This window comes from Ursus americanus, chromosome 23, assembly GCF_024610735.1.
Source record: "Ursus americanus isolate L20-20 chromosome 23, mUrsAme1.1.p, whole genome shotgun sequence".
Taxonomy (NCBI): Eukaryota; Metazoa; Chordata; class Mammalia; order Carnivora; family Ursidae; genus Ursus; species Ursus americanus.
In genome coordinates, this window is record NC_142149.1 from 15,098,905 (window position 1) to 15,112,531 (window position 13,627).

A 13,627-nucleotide genomic window follows, 5' to 3' on the forward strand; every position below is an offset into this window, starting at 1 on the left:
AAAAGTTTTCTGAAGATAATTAAATGCATCAGGTTTCTACCAATCTCATTTTCGTGAGCCAACTCTTCTGGGGGCTTCTAACCTACTCCAATCTGGTTTCATTGCCCTCTCTCCCTGTCTTCTATCATCCTAAAGATTTTTTTACCTTTCTCCTTTGTTAAATTTCCTATTTCCTGTAACCCATTTCTTCCTTTTATTTGTCTGACTTTCTCATTTTGATGGATCATATCCTAAAGATTCCTAAGAAAAGGTACAATGCAGGCAAAACAACAACAACAACAAAAACAACTTACATGTCTTAAAAGACTGTATTAGTTTCTTTTATTTCCCTAAGGATGTTAATAATGGTTCCACTATTTTTCTCTGCAAAATTTCTCTGCGTTCTCTCCAAGTTGCTTTATTCTATTTATTTTAATCTCTATCTTTCATACATTAGAGAGTTTCCTCAAATATCTAAAGTAACCCTTGGTTGGTTGCTAATATTTAAGAGAAGAGGAATAAAAGGCTGATTGAGAGCTTTGATACATAGAGTGATCTAGCTGGCCTATTTTTTTTTTTAAGGAATCTCTGATGGCTACATTTTGTGTCTTTCTTTTTAGTCAGATTCTTCAGAAAAGAGTATGCCAGCCTCCTGCCTGAAATATGAAAGCCTAACTGCCAGTATCCTAATGCCAGTAGGATAAAGACAACTGGAATCCAACTGTCCTATTTTCAGTATAGGACTGCCCTCAACTATATGCCTGGTAGGTATCTTCCAGTCTAGAATCTCTATTTTATTCCAAAGAATAAATTTCTGGGTTTTGCCAAGGTTAAGAGTAGGGAGTTGGGTACTTGCCCAGCTGACTGGTTAGCTAATTTTGAGGAAGAGGTCTCAGGAATCAAGTGCTTCTTCAACTGACTTTCAGCTAATCTTCCTTTCACCTCCATTTCTACATGCTACCATTTTTTAGTTTTTTGAGGCTTCTGGAGGTTGTTTTCTTGATTTTCTCTGCTATTGAGCTTACGGTTCAGCTTTTAATTATTCATATAGTCTCCAGTTTCTAAAACTGTGTTGCTGTTGGCTTTTCTCCAATCCCCCTTTACTGATGTTTTAGCAGATTTTTTTTTTAAGATTTTATTTATTTATTTGACAGAGAGAGACCGCCAGTGATAGAGGGAACACAAGCATGGGGAGTGGGGTTGGAAGAAGCAGGCTCCCAGTGTAGGAGCCTGATCCCAGAATGCTGGGATCACGCCCTGAGCCGAAGGCAAACGCTTAACGACTGAGCCACGCAGGCGCCCCTTTTAGCAGATTTCTGCAAGGAGCAAAAGTCGAAGTGTGTGTTTATCCCATCTCTTTACTCATTCAGCTCACTATAGATGGCTTTGTAATTTTTATTTTTGTCTTTTGAATAAAGAGATACTACAAACAAAATCTCTGAGAAGGTAAGAAACACGCTTTAACTATTAGTTAACTCTAATGATGATGCAATTCCTGGAATTTCTAATTGAGATCAGGCAGTTGTGCTCAAGGTCATAGAGATCACTGATTTCGCTGTTATTAAGTTCAGCTTTTGTTTCTGTTGTTTTCTTGAAGATTTTATTTATTTATTTGAAAAAGAGAGAGCACAAACACCGGGAGGGGCAGAGAGAGAGAATCAGGCTCTGGGCTGAGCAGGAAGTCAGATGCAGGGCTCAATCCCAGGACCTCGGGATCATGACCTGAGCCAAAGGCAGGCATTTAACAGACAGAGTCACCCAGGTGCCCTCAGCTTTTGTTATTAAAACTCACTACAATCACTGATTTGAAAAATATTTTAACTGACACAGCCCAAGGGGTATAAATAATCTCCCATATTTGTATCTGTGACATTTAATACAAATTATGATATTTAATAAAAATTAGTAGAATTTTTTTCTGTTAATTTCTACTCATTTTATTTTTAGGGTCTTTCATGCATGAGCTCATTTTCTTTTTCCTCCCCACCCAGGTTTATTGAGATATAATTGACATATATGACATTATGAAAGCTTAAGATGTACAATATGCTGATTTGATATACTTATATACTGTAATTCTTTATAAGTTCTTCCATATAAAAATATGTTTAAGGTGGAAAAAAGAAAAATTACACAAATTCCTGATATAATACCATGATTATTTAAAAATGAATAAGTACTAGTATAAGTTAAAATTTCCAAATCAACCTGCATATATTACCTAATCTGCAACAAATAATTTTATAAAAACAGCACAACTCTAAAACTTGGGAAGAACAAACTTGGAGAAAAAAAGGTGATAGGATTATGTACTAAATGAACCAGGAACTTTTATAGGATTAAAACACCATACATTTGTAAATCAAAGCTTTATTTTATTTATAAGTAAAGATTCTCTAAGAATCACACATCAGTCAAAATGACTGCCCGAAATTTTGTAATATATTCATCAGTTTGGGTCCTCAATTCCATTCTCTTAGAGATCATTTCATTCATTCAGCAATATTTATTTAGTAACTACTATATGCCTGGTACTTATTCTTGGCACTGGAAATACAGTAATGAACAAAACAGACAAAAATCTCTATAATCACGAAACAGTCATTCTAGTTTTGAACAGAGAAAATAAAATAAATACAAAGGTGATAAGTACTATAAAGAAAAAGGAATGTGGGGGCACTAGTCATACAATTTTAAATAATTAGGGAAGGCCCATCTGAAGATTTCACTGATACAGGATGTTTTTACCTAGTTTGGAAGTTGTCACTTCAAAAAAACCAGTCTACAGCATATTATAAATTTTAAACAGAAAAGGAAAATAATTAATAAGATCCTAATTTAAAATAGCAATTATAAACATTTCTTCTGAGAGAGCTAAGACAACAAATATTGTGTTGATGAAATTTTAAAAAGCCAATGTGATGATACAAATGTTACTATTAAAAATTTACTTTTGGTTATACTTCAGAAGTGATATCCAGATATGTATCACAATGTTCCAAAATTAAAATCTGATTAAGGTATTACCATTTAAAAAGTGACATGAGAACACTGTTCATTTTATCCTGAATAAATGATATCATAGAACTTTTAGACTGCAACATTTGAAGCCCTAAAGGAGAAACTAAAATATCTAAACTAGACCCAGGGAAAACCTCAAACCTCAGATTAAGTACTAGAAAGGAATAGCTGATATCTTTTCTTTTTAATTTAATAATAAATTTAATGAAAACTTACCTTGCCCAGAGCGGCTTTGGCGAGAGTCTACACTTGACTGTCTTCGATCCGGTGGTTCCTCGCTCCCTCCATCTGTATAAAAGTAGAAAGGGCATAAGCAAATAGATAATGGAATTGATGTAATATCTTCTATGGTGCCATCTGTATCTTAAAACTACAATATCTAGGGGCACTTTGTTGGCTCAGTCAGTTATATGTTCAACTCTTGATTTCGGCTCAGGTCATGATCTCAGGGTTGTGAGATCAAACCCAGCATCAGGCTCCACGCTCAGCGGGGAGTCAGCTTGAATTCTCTCTCTCCCTCTCCCTCTGCCCCCCAACCCCACACATGCACTTTCTCTCTCTCTAAAATAAATAAACAAATCTTTAAAAAAATGCTATAATGTCTTATAATCTCAATCATTAAAATAATGAGGACTTTTTCCTATATAAATCAAAGATTCTTACCTATATTTTTGTGTGGACAGTTTACACTCCCTTCTGGAAGTGTAAAGAAAGTCAAGGTGTTCTTTCCCTATCCCCATACATACTCTACTTTGCATTTAATGAATAATGTTATCAACTCTCAAGTTCACTCACAGATTCCAATATAGAAGCCTTGATTTAAAGATCTAAAGCAATGTCTAAATTAATTACAGCTGCTTATTTGTCTAAAGTATGTCAAATAATCCCTTGGGCTATGTTTTACTAACAAAAATTACATTTATATGTCTCATGAGATATAATAAAATTATGTAATACATGAAAAAGCAATATAAATCAGAATCAGAAAAACTCAGAAATGAGACAGAAACCAAGAAAGAACTAGAAATAAAACAAAAATCATTTCAGGACTGAAGACTAAACTACAAGAACACAAACATACATAAACAACAAAAGATCTTAAAGAAACAAAGTTGGGGCGCCTGGGTGGCTCAGTCTATCGAGCGCTGACCTTTGATGTCAGCTCAGGTCATGATCTCAGGGGTCCTAGGATCAAGCCCAGTGGGGAGTCCGCTCTTCCTGGTCATGAGATCACAATGATGTTTAAAAAAAACAATACTACACTAACTGGTCACCTTCTGAGGATGACAGGAATCCAGCACATTATATTGAAATCTGAGAAAAAGGAAAGAATTAAGCAAACTAGCCTACATTTCCTTTTTACACTGTACTGGTACCCAAAGAGTACATAAGAGAGATCTATAAAATCATTCTAGATAATAAATGGAAATCAAAAGAAAAAATCAAAATATCACCATTTCATAATGAATGAATAGCTCCAGAGGCACTGTGCATCAATGACTAATAACATTAAAAAAGAGTAAAAACCAGACATTCTATGCCTCTTGATGATAGGAGCACAACAATTACAGGTTTCAATTAAACCTGAGTCTGCTCAAACCTCTGAATCTAGCTCAGTTTTTAGGAAAAACAAAAGACACAGGAAAATGTTGAGTTGTTCCTGAGCACACAATCAACAAAATTCAGACTGTGGGAAATTTTACAGGTCAAATAACCTAGGTCTTTCAACAGATTAAACTAAAGAAAAAGATAATATGCAGTCCTAAATTATTGTGGAATAAACATTCATTTTTTTAAAAGGATTTTATTTTTTTGATAGAGAAAGCACAAGCAGGGGGAAGGGCAGGCAGAGGGAGAGGGAGAAGCAGACCCCCTGCTGAGCAGGAAGCCTGATGTGGGCTTGGTCCCAGGACCCTGAGATGGAGACCTGAGCCAAAGGTAGACGCTTAACTGACTGAGGCACCCAGGTGCCCCAACATTCATTTTATCAAAATATAAAACTATACCAGAAATCTATGGCATCTTAAATCAGGATGTGTAAATACAGTACTAGTCAATTTTTCTTCCTAGTAATTAATTTTTTTATGCAAGTATCTTTCTTTTCCTTTACTTGGAAATCAACTACAATGAGCAACATTCATATTCAAGCAGGTCTTAAATTTTCATTTTTCTGATTTTTCAATGTGGATAAAATTTTATATATATATTTTGTTTTATCAAAACATGCTCTTGAAGTATGTGAGAATATGAATAAAATATAGACATTTCCCCTCATCAGCACTGTCTTCCTAAACAATAAGAGGCAAAAAACTTTAAATAAAAAAAACCCTAGACTTCAAATAGTATTAAATTTGCATGATCTGTGGAATGTCAGGGTATCAATAAAACAATCCACAGGAAAAATACAGGCAAGAAATGGTTTAAGACATAGTTTTGAGTCAGCAAGCCAGTGAATAACAAGACAAAAAAATCACCAATTTTGATACCATCATAATCTAAAATGTTTTTTAACTGCCTAAATTTTCAAAATTAAATCAGAAATACATTGCAGTAAATTTGAGCAATTCACTCCTCTAAGACTGAAACCCTATAACCAACCATGTCTTACTCCAGTGGAGACTGAACATAAGAGTTCAGATTAACTCTCAGGTAAAAATAAACAGTTAAAGATTTTTTTAAGAAGAATAACTCACCACTTCCCCAAGATGATGTAGGAAAAAAATTTTTAAAGAGGAAAAAACCTCTTTAAAAGTGTTTGTGGTTTGCTTATGGAACCAATGAATCCATTATCTATAATAGCAAGACTACAATGACATACAGTACTTTAAATGTTTTTGCTTTGCTTAACACACAATTCCCTCAGTACAGATAAGACCTCCCACGCAGGACACTTACATCTACATTTATGGACAAAACAGAAGACCTTCAGTCGTCAAGCAAGAAGTTATTTGCATAAGACCGATTACCTCACCCCAGAGCGTAGAAGGTAGGACTGGGCTGTGTCTATGAAGTAAGGATTTACTCATCAAACTTGAGTTAAAGACTTAAGATATACTGTGAACTTCCCAGAGGAAAACCCCTGTTTTAACAGATACCGAAATAAAAAGACCTGACTGTCCAACTCAAGTGCTAGCTTTTAAAACCAGAGCTTAGGTTTCCTGGACTTGAGATAATCAGCAGAGAACATTTGTTTTTTTATCTGCATACTGAGTTAAATCCAGCAAGTAATATAAAACAATATATTTTTTAATACTGAAAAACAGTAATAGACTTCCTATTCCCATTACTTCAAAGGGGAAAATGTCATTGGAGAATTTACCTCATGGGGTAGATAGCTTTCAATTGAGGTGTATTAAAGCACTAAAATAGGCGTGGTAAAGAAATACCAACCATATAGGGATATTCAGTACGTAGTGATTTCTATGAAGGTACTTAAGTTAGAGAAAGTCTAATAAGAAAGTGACCGAACAATTCCAAGAAAAATATTTTCTTTCCTGTAAGAAGGGGATACTTTAAATGATTCTTCTTTTCTTTTCTTTTTTTTTAATTTAAAGATTTTATTTATTTGACAGAGATAGATACAGCCAACGAGAGAGGGAACACAAGCGGGGGGGTGGGAGAGGAAGAAGCAGGCTCATAGCGGAGGAGCCTGAGGTAGGGCTCGATCCCATAACGCCGGGATCATGCCCTGAGCCGAAGGCAAACGCTTAACCGCTGTGCCACCCAGGCACCCCTAAATGATTCTTCTTTTCAACCCAGGATCAAAATATTAGAGTTGAAAAATTAACAATTTAAGTAACCCTGAATTTGGCAAACCAAGCTCATCTTTAGTGTTCTCAGCTAAATACTGTGCTAGAATAAATAATAGATTAGATTTTATGAATAAAAATTTTGAAGTTGGCTGCTTTCAATCCTTCTTTGGTAACTTAAATATACGACCCTAATAGGAGGTATGGGAGGGGAATTAAAACTGAATAGAATACAATACAAATAGATTAAAGTTTTACTATTCAAGTATAAACTCTGGTGCTTTTTACTAATCAGGCATGAATCTGTAAGAACTGTATACACTTAATGCCCACAAAGGCAGACATGAACTGGAAGGTATGAATGGATTTTTTTTTTTAATGCAAAAGGAAGGACCAGGAACATAAGCTAGACTTATTTATTAGCCAAAGGTCTCTTATGAATAGGTACATAAATAAGATGCTCCCAGGCTACATAAGCACTTTAATAACCAGAAAAGACGAAAAGCAGCTCATCTGTTTGGGGTGGAAAAGAGAAAAGGAACCACAATTTATTTGTCCCATTATCTATTCTCTGCTGGGTGCAGTACCAGTAAGATCTTTACAACATTAGCTCATTCAATACTAATAACAATTCTATGAAACGAGTATGATGCCCATTTTTATATAAGACTGAGATTCAGGGAAGTAAAGTGACTTCCCCCAAATCACACGGCAATCCTAAAATTCAAATTGTCTGGTTTCAAAAATCTCCGCTGCTCTCTACTATAACAAAGAAGTCATTAAGGTGGTGGTAGGGGGTCCTGAAGGGGAAAGAGAGAAACAGTGGACAGAAATCAATCCAGAGGCTACTGCAAAAATCCAGAAAAAGAATGAACGCTTGGACTATGGGAGCAGTAGAGGTGGCGAGAACAGGTCAGATTCTGGATATATTTTGAAGGTACAGCAGAAAGAATCCACTGTCAGAAGAGAAAAATAAAGAAATGATCAAAGGTAATTCCAATATTTTGGGCCCAAACAATGGATCTGCAATTTACTGAGACAGGAAAGACTGTGAAAGAATAGGTTTGGGGATGAGGAGAGTATTTTGAGCTCTGTTCTGGACATACTAAACTTGAGGTGCCCTTTACACAAATAAGCAGACTTGAACACACATATGCCATCAGTACAGAAACCACTTTTAAACTGTATGACATCTGCATGGAAGGGAGTATAGATGAGGGGGGGAGAGAGAGAAGTCAAAAGACTAAACCTTGGGGCTAAATCCAACATGCAGAAGCCAGTGGTATGAAAAACAACAGCAGACAAGAAGTAGCAACCAGAGAATAGGATCAAAACTAGAAGAGTACAGAAGTAAAGAAAGAGTTTCATGGGGGCACCTGGGTGGCTCAGTTAACTCTCTTGATCTCAGTTCAGGTCTTGATCTCTAGGTCGTGAATTCAAGCCCTGTATTGGGCCCTAGCCTGGGCATGAAGCCTACTTAAAAAAAAAAAAAAAAGAAAAAGGAGGAGGAGGAGAAGTGTTTCATGGAAGAGAAAAGATCAAATGTTGATAGGTCAAGTAACATGAAGACTGAGAATTAACCACTAAATTTAGTCAATGTAGATAATTTAACATGGTTCCTATAGAGTGGTAGCGATGAAACCTGACAGGATTTTAAGCTCAAGAGCGATTAGAAAGAGTTTCTGGAAAAGATCTTATCTCTCCCTAGACATGGAAGACAACCCATGGAGACCTTGGATATTCTGGCTGTCATCTTGAAAAACAAGGGGAATAAACCATAGGATAAAGTTAACACTGTGAAAATTAAGACAGAGAGATGAAAGACATCAAGGTCCTTACTAACTGAAGAAAACTACCCCATTTCTGGTCTTCAGTTATATAAACCAATAAATCCTCCTCCTCATCATATAAATCATATGTGAGCAAACTAGCCCAAAAGCCAAATCTGGCCTGCCACCCATTTTTGGATAGCCAGTGAGCTAAGTAAGAATAGTTTTTACAATTTTACATGACTGAAAGTTAAGAGTATATTTTATGACATAAAAGTAAATGAAATTCAAATCTGAGTGTCCACAAAATTTTATTAGCACACAGTCATGATCCCTCACTTACGTACAGTTGATGGCTGCTTTTACACTACAATGACAGAGTGCAGTAGTTGCAAACTGTATGGTCTACAACACCTAACATATTTACTATCTAGCCCTTTACAGAAAAAGTTTCCTAACCCCTGGTATAAGCAGTTCTGAGACAAATATTCTATTACCTGCAACCATTCCCCTGTACTCTGGCAGCACCAAACTACTTGATGATATTCAAAGAGGAAATGCATTATAAGGCCTCCATCAATTTATTCACACTCTTTCCTCTACTTAAAATGCAGTTGCCTCTACTTAACAATATAAGGAAATTGTATCCACCACATATTAATGGGGCTTAGTGTCTAGCACAACTAAGCTGGACTCAATCTTTGAACTACTATTATTTATATGACCTTAGGAAATTTAATTAACTTCTCTGAACCTCAATTTCTTTATCTGTGAAGCTGATGTTAGTAATAAATATGGAGTTGTGGTGAAAAACAAATGTGGTAATGTATATAAAACAGAGCATGCCACCTGGCACCAAGTAAACACTTATTATAAGTGGAATCTCAATCTATCATCATCATGATCAATAACAACATCCTTTCACCACAAGATGGCTTAAATATTATTTCCTTATCTTCTCTGTAAGATTTTTGGGAGACTCCCATTAAGAATTACTAGTTCTCTCTTCTGTGCTTCTATAGCGCACTACACGTATCTGTTCTATAGCACTGACCCATTGCATAATGATTAATTATTCACATGACTATCTTTGGACTAACGTTCAAAGTGTGCCTTTGAAAGCCTTTTTCATCTTGATATTTTCAGTGCCAACTTCGAATCTGGTATGGCATGGGTATTCTCAAAACAAACAAACAAAAAAATTGTTGAATTAATTTTGTCAAGGGCCAGCTCTAAAATTAATGCATTCATAAAACCAAACCAAGTTCAAGGAAAAAATAAGTGGTATTGATGTGGTTTGAGATGCAGTTTAAGAAGTTCAATGTTTTCCTTTTCTTATCCAAACTATTATTATGAAAAGAAGAGTGGCATTATTCTAAAGAACAAAGACCCTATCCTCTACATCAATCTCAAAGATCTTAATTATCAATAAGAATTTTCATAGGTAAGCCCAGACCCACTAAAAGTGATTTAGTTCTTAAGAAAACATCTATAGTGTCTTCCTCTAAAGAAAAAAGGAAGCATTCTATACCAAATAAAAAGTATTTAACATAATGCCATCAATACTATAGTTAATGCTTTTCACAGGTTTTCATAGATCTAGCTTCTATACTCTAAATCTAAATATGAAAAATAACTCATAGTTATCACTTTGCATTTGCCTAAGGTATCCAAAATTGCCTCAGGTATCCCAGAAAGTCTGATCTGTAGCTCAAGAAAAGTTCTAAACAAAGAATGGTTTGATTCTCATGATGAAGCTATGTATCAATGATGATGAGTAATAAAAGGAAAACAAAGTAGACTTGCTAATTGTAAATGGAGCAATCACCAGTAATAATGTATTTTAAAACTTGATGACTGTGCTTTCAAGGTGCACAATGAATATATAAAATGTCAAGCCTAACACAGAATTAAACAGAGCAACTGTCAAAAATAAAGGTCTCTACAATTATATATTTTTCTTGTTTTTTATTAATAAACTTTTTATTTTAGAATAGTTTTAGATTTACAGAAAAGTTGCTGAGATAGTACAGGGAGATCCCATAAACCCTACACCTGGTTTTCCACTTAGATTAGTCATTTGCCAAAACTAATCAATATCGATACATTGTTATTAACTAAAGCCCACACTTTACTTAGATGTCCTAAGTTTTTATTTAATGTCTACTTTCCATTCCATGATACCACATTATGTTTAGTCATCATGTATTCTTAGACTCCTTAGACTAGTTTCTCAGGAACTTCTGTTGCTTTTGGTGACTTTGACAGTTTTGAGGAGTACTGGTCAGGAATTTTATAGAATGCCCTCAGTTGAGGTTTGTCTGATGTTTTTCTCATGATTAGACTTGGGTTAAAGGTTGGGAGGAGGAAGACCAGAGAGGCAAATTGCTATCTTCCTCATTTAATTTCAACAATGCATACTATCAATATATTGAAACTAAATAAATAGGTGTACATGTTTACATACCCTACGTAACTGAAAAAAAACTGAAGCTCTAGCTTCTTCAGCTGTGCCAACATTAATGAAAACAGACGTTACCTATTTGGTTCTTACTATGTGTCAGATGCTGTGCTACATGTCTTACAAATTTATGTCATTCAATCCTCAATAAACCTTATGATATAAATACCAGTTTTCTCTTTACTAGATCAGGAAACAGGAATTGAGACTTCAAGCAAACATGGCCACAGCTGTAGTTTGCAAGTGCAGGATCCAGGACCTGAAACTCGGCCTAATTCTAAAGCCTGTTCTCTTCACCATTCTCTGTCTATACACAAACATATTATGACATGTTAGAGAGCTCAACAGTGCAGTTGGTAGGAGACCAAAAAAAGATGAAAAAATTCCAAGGGGAATTTGAAATAATCTCTGATTTCAAACTTCTTCCCCTCAAATCAGGTACTCAGTACGGCTCACTTGAATTCTTGAGTTTAACAGTTTGCATGGAGTTGTTAGTAAGCATAGATATCTCTACAGGTAAGCACTTCTTAATTTCACAGAATGATAGAACTAAGAAGGAATTTTGAGTTTCTTTATTTTTGTCAATTTATGCTTTTTAAACATTTTGTGAAGGTGAAGCTTTGAAAAAATAAAACAGAAACAATCCAGCACAGCAACTTAACAGTTAAAAATATAACCGAATGTCAACAATAGGTGTATGTATGTATACACATACACATACTTACTTTATTTACTTATTTTTGGTGTTCTTATCTGTTGACACTGGATGCTGAGGAGAATACATATGAGTCTTAATTTTGGCCACATACCAGATTGATCTAAAAATCTAGGGATTTAAAAAAATTCTTATGCTCAAGCTACCCCCCAGATCAATGAAATGAGAATACTGTGAGGGAGACCTAAGCATGACTAGTTCTTTAAAACTCCCTGGATGATTCAGCATGCAGTCAAAGTTGAGAAATGTTCGTGGAGATTAAGTGGTGTTTGTTTGTTTTAAAGATTTTTATTTATTTGACAGAGAGAGACACAGCTAGAGAGAGAACACAAGCAGGGGGAGTGGGCGGGGGAGAAGCAGGCTTTCCGCCGAGCAGGGAGCCCCATGCAGGGCTGGATCCCAGGACCCTGGGATCATGACCTGAGCCGAAGGCAGACGCTTAACAACTGAGCCAGCCAGGCGCCCCTAAGTGGTGTTTTGATACAGAAATGAACTGGATCCATCTGCAAGTTTCCAGTGCTAGCAGAGGCTACAGGTAAGAAATACTAATTGTACTGAAGGATATGATCTCTAAATTGAGGATGAAGGTTACGTTCATACGTTCACTCCCTCTTTATTACTGATTTTGGTGACTTGGGGGGTTTATGGGCTAAACCAGGATAACACTGTATAATGTGAAGAAGGTTTTAACGTATAGTTAACTAGACTAAATTTACTCTTTTGAGCCGGGCTTGTGAAGTTATACTACCAAGATGATGATGTCACCTAAATGTAAAGCTTCCTAAGATTCTAAAAACTAGAATAGCCTCTGCTTCTTCACATCAACCTGGTCTCAGGAAAACCACAGCTCATAAAACATGAGAAGGGATGTTCAGGAACAGTACCAGATTTTATTTATGAAAACAGACAGGAATAAAAGAACACGGTGCCCTTAGGAAAATCCAAAGAGTTTGGTAGGCTAGAGCACAGAAAGTATGGGGAAGAGGCAGGATATCAAAGTAGAAAAGTTGGCAGAAGCATAATCACAAAAGGCATAATCATTATTCATAATTAGATTTCATCCTCTAAGTGTAGGGAAGAAAATGAAGGACAGTGAGCAGGAGAGTAGCATGATCTGAACAGTGTTTTCAAAAGACAAATTTGGTGAGCATATACAGATGGCACTATGGGGTCAGCGAGGCAAAGAGATCACTGCAATAAGCCCAGAGGAAAGGAAAGCCTAACTAAATGCACCAACAGTGAGAATACAGAAGAAAGGGTAGGTTTGTGGCATATTTAGGACCAAGAACCCCAAAGACTTTGTATCCTTTTGAAAGAGGTGTTCTAATCACTATCATCAGTTTTCTTTCCCCTTTCTTCCTTGAGTCTATTCCCATCAGGCTTCCACCCACACTGCTCCAGCAAATTCACATTTACCAAGATCTCCTATAAAGTCCACTGCTAACTCCAGTGGTCAGTTCTGTTCTCTTATTTTTTGCCTTATTATAACAACATTTGATGTAGTTCATCATTCTCTTTTCCTTGAAGATTTCTCTTCATTTAACTTCCAAGACACCATCCTTTCCTCCCTCTGTGGCTCCTGCTCCATCTCCCTGGCTTGTTCTGTCTCTTCTCCCCAATCCCTACTTGGCCCAGTGCCCCAGGGCTCACCTCTCTAATCTGTACTCTTTCCTATGTACACTCCTTTATCTCAAACAGACTCATGGCTTTATGTTTCATCTAGATGCTAACGGTTCCCAAATTTGTATGTCCAGCCTGAACCTTGTTTGTGAACATGCCCAGTACTTCCACAACTGCCCGCCTACATCTCTACTTTGAACATCAAGCAGGCATCTCAAAATTTGACGCAGCCTCACATTCCCCCTCTCATAGTCTTATCTCTGTGAACAGCATCTCCATTCTTTTAGTTGCTCAAGTCAAAAACCTGGGAGTT

At 36.1% G+C, this 13,627-nt stretch overlaps 1 protein-coding gene and 1 long non-coding RNA gene across 7 annotated transcripts in view; one reads left to right on the forward strand and one right to left on the reverse strand.

Moving 5' to 3' along the window:
- Positions 1–8,250, forward strand: part of LOC148107935 (uncharacterized) — a 31,290-nt gene extending 23,040 nt beyond the window's left edge. The window contains exon 2 of the long non-coding RNA XR_015721265.1: positions 600–8,250. This is a non-coding gene — a long non-coding RNA (uncharacterized LOC148107935). The remainder of the gene's footprint in view (positions 1–599) is intronic.
- The window catches only part of TANC2 (tetratricopeptide repeat, ankyrin repeat and coiled-coil containing 2), a 354,211-nt gene that overhangs the window by 248,709 nt on the left and 91,875 nt on the right, over positions 1–13,627 (reverse strand). For all 6 annotated transcript variants that reach the window (XM_045814340.2, XM_045814338.2, XM_045814336.2 and 3 more), the window contains exon 3: positions 3,217–3,288. In XM_045814340.2, the coding sequence (XP_045670296.1) occupies positions 3,217–3,288 (72 nt within the window). The remainder of the gene's footprint in view (positions 1–3,216; positions 3,289–13,627) is intronic.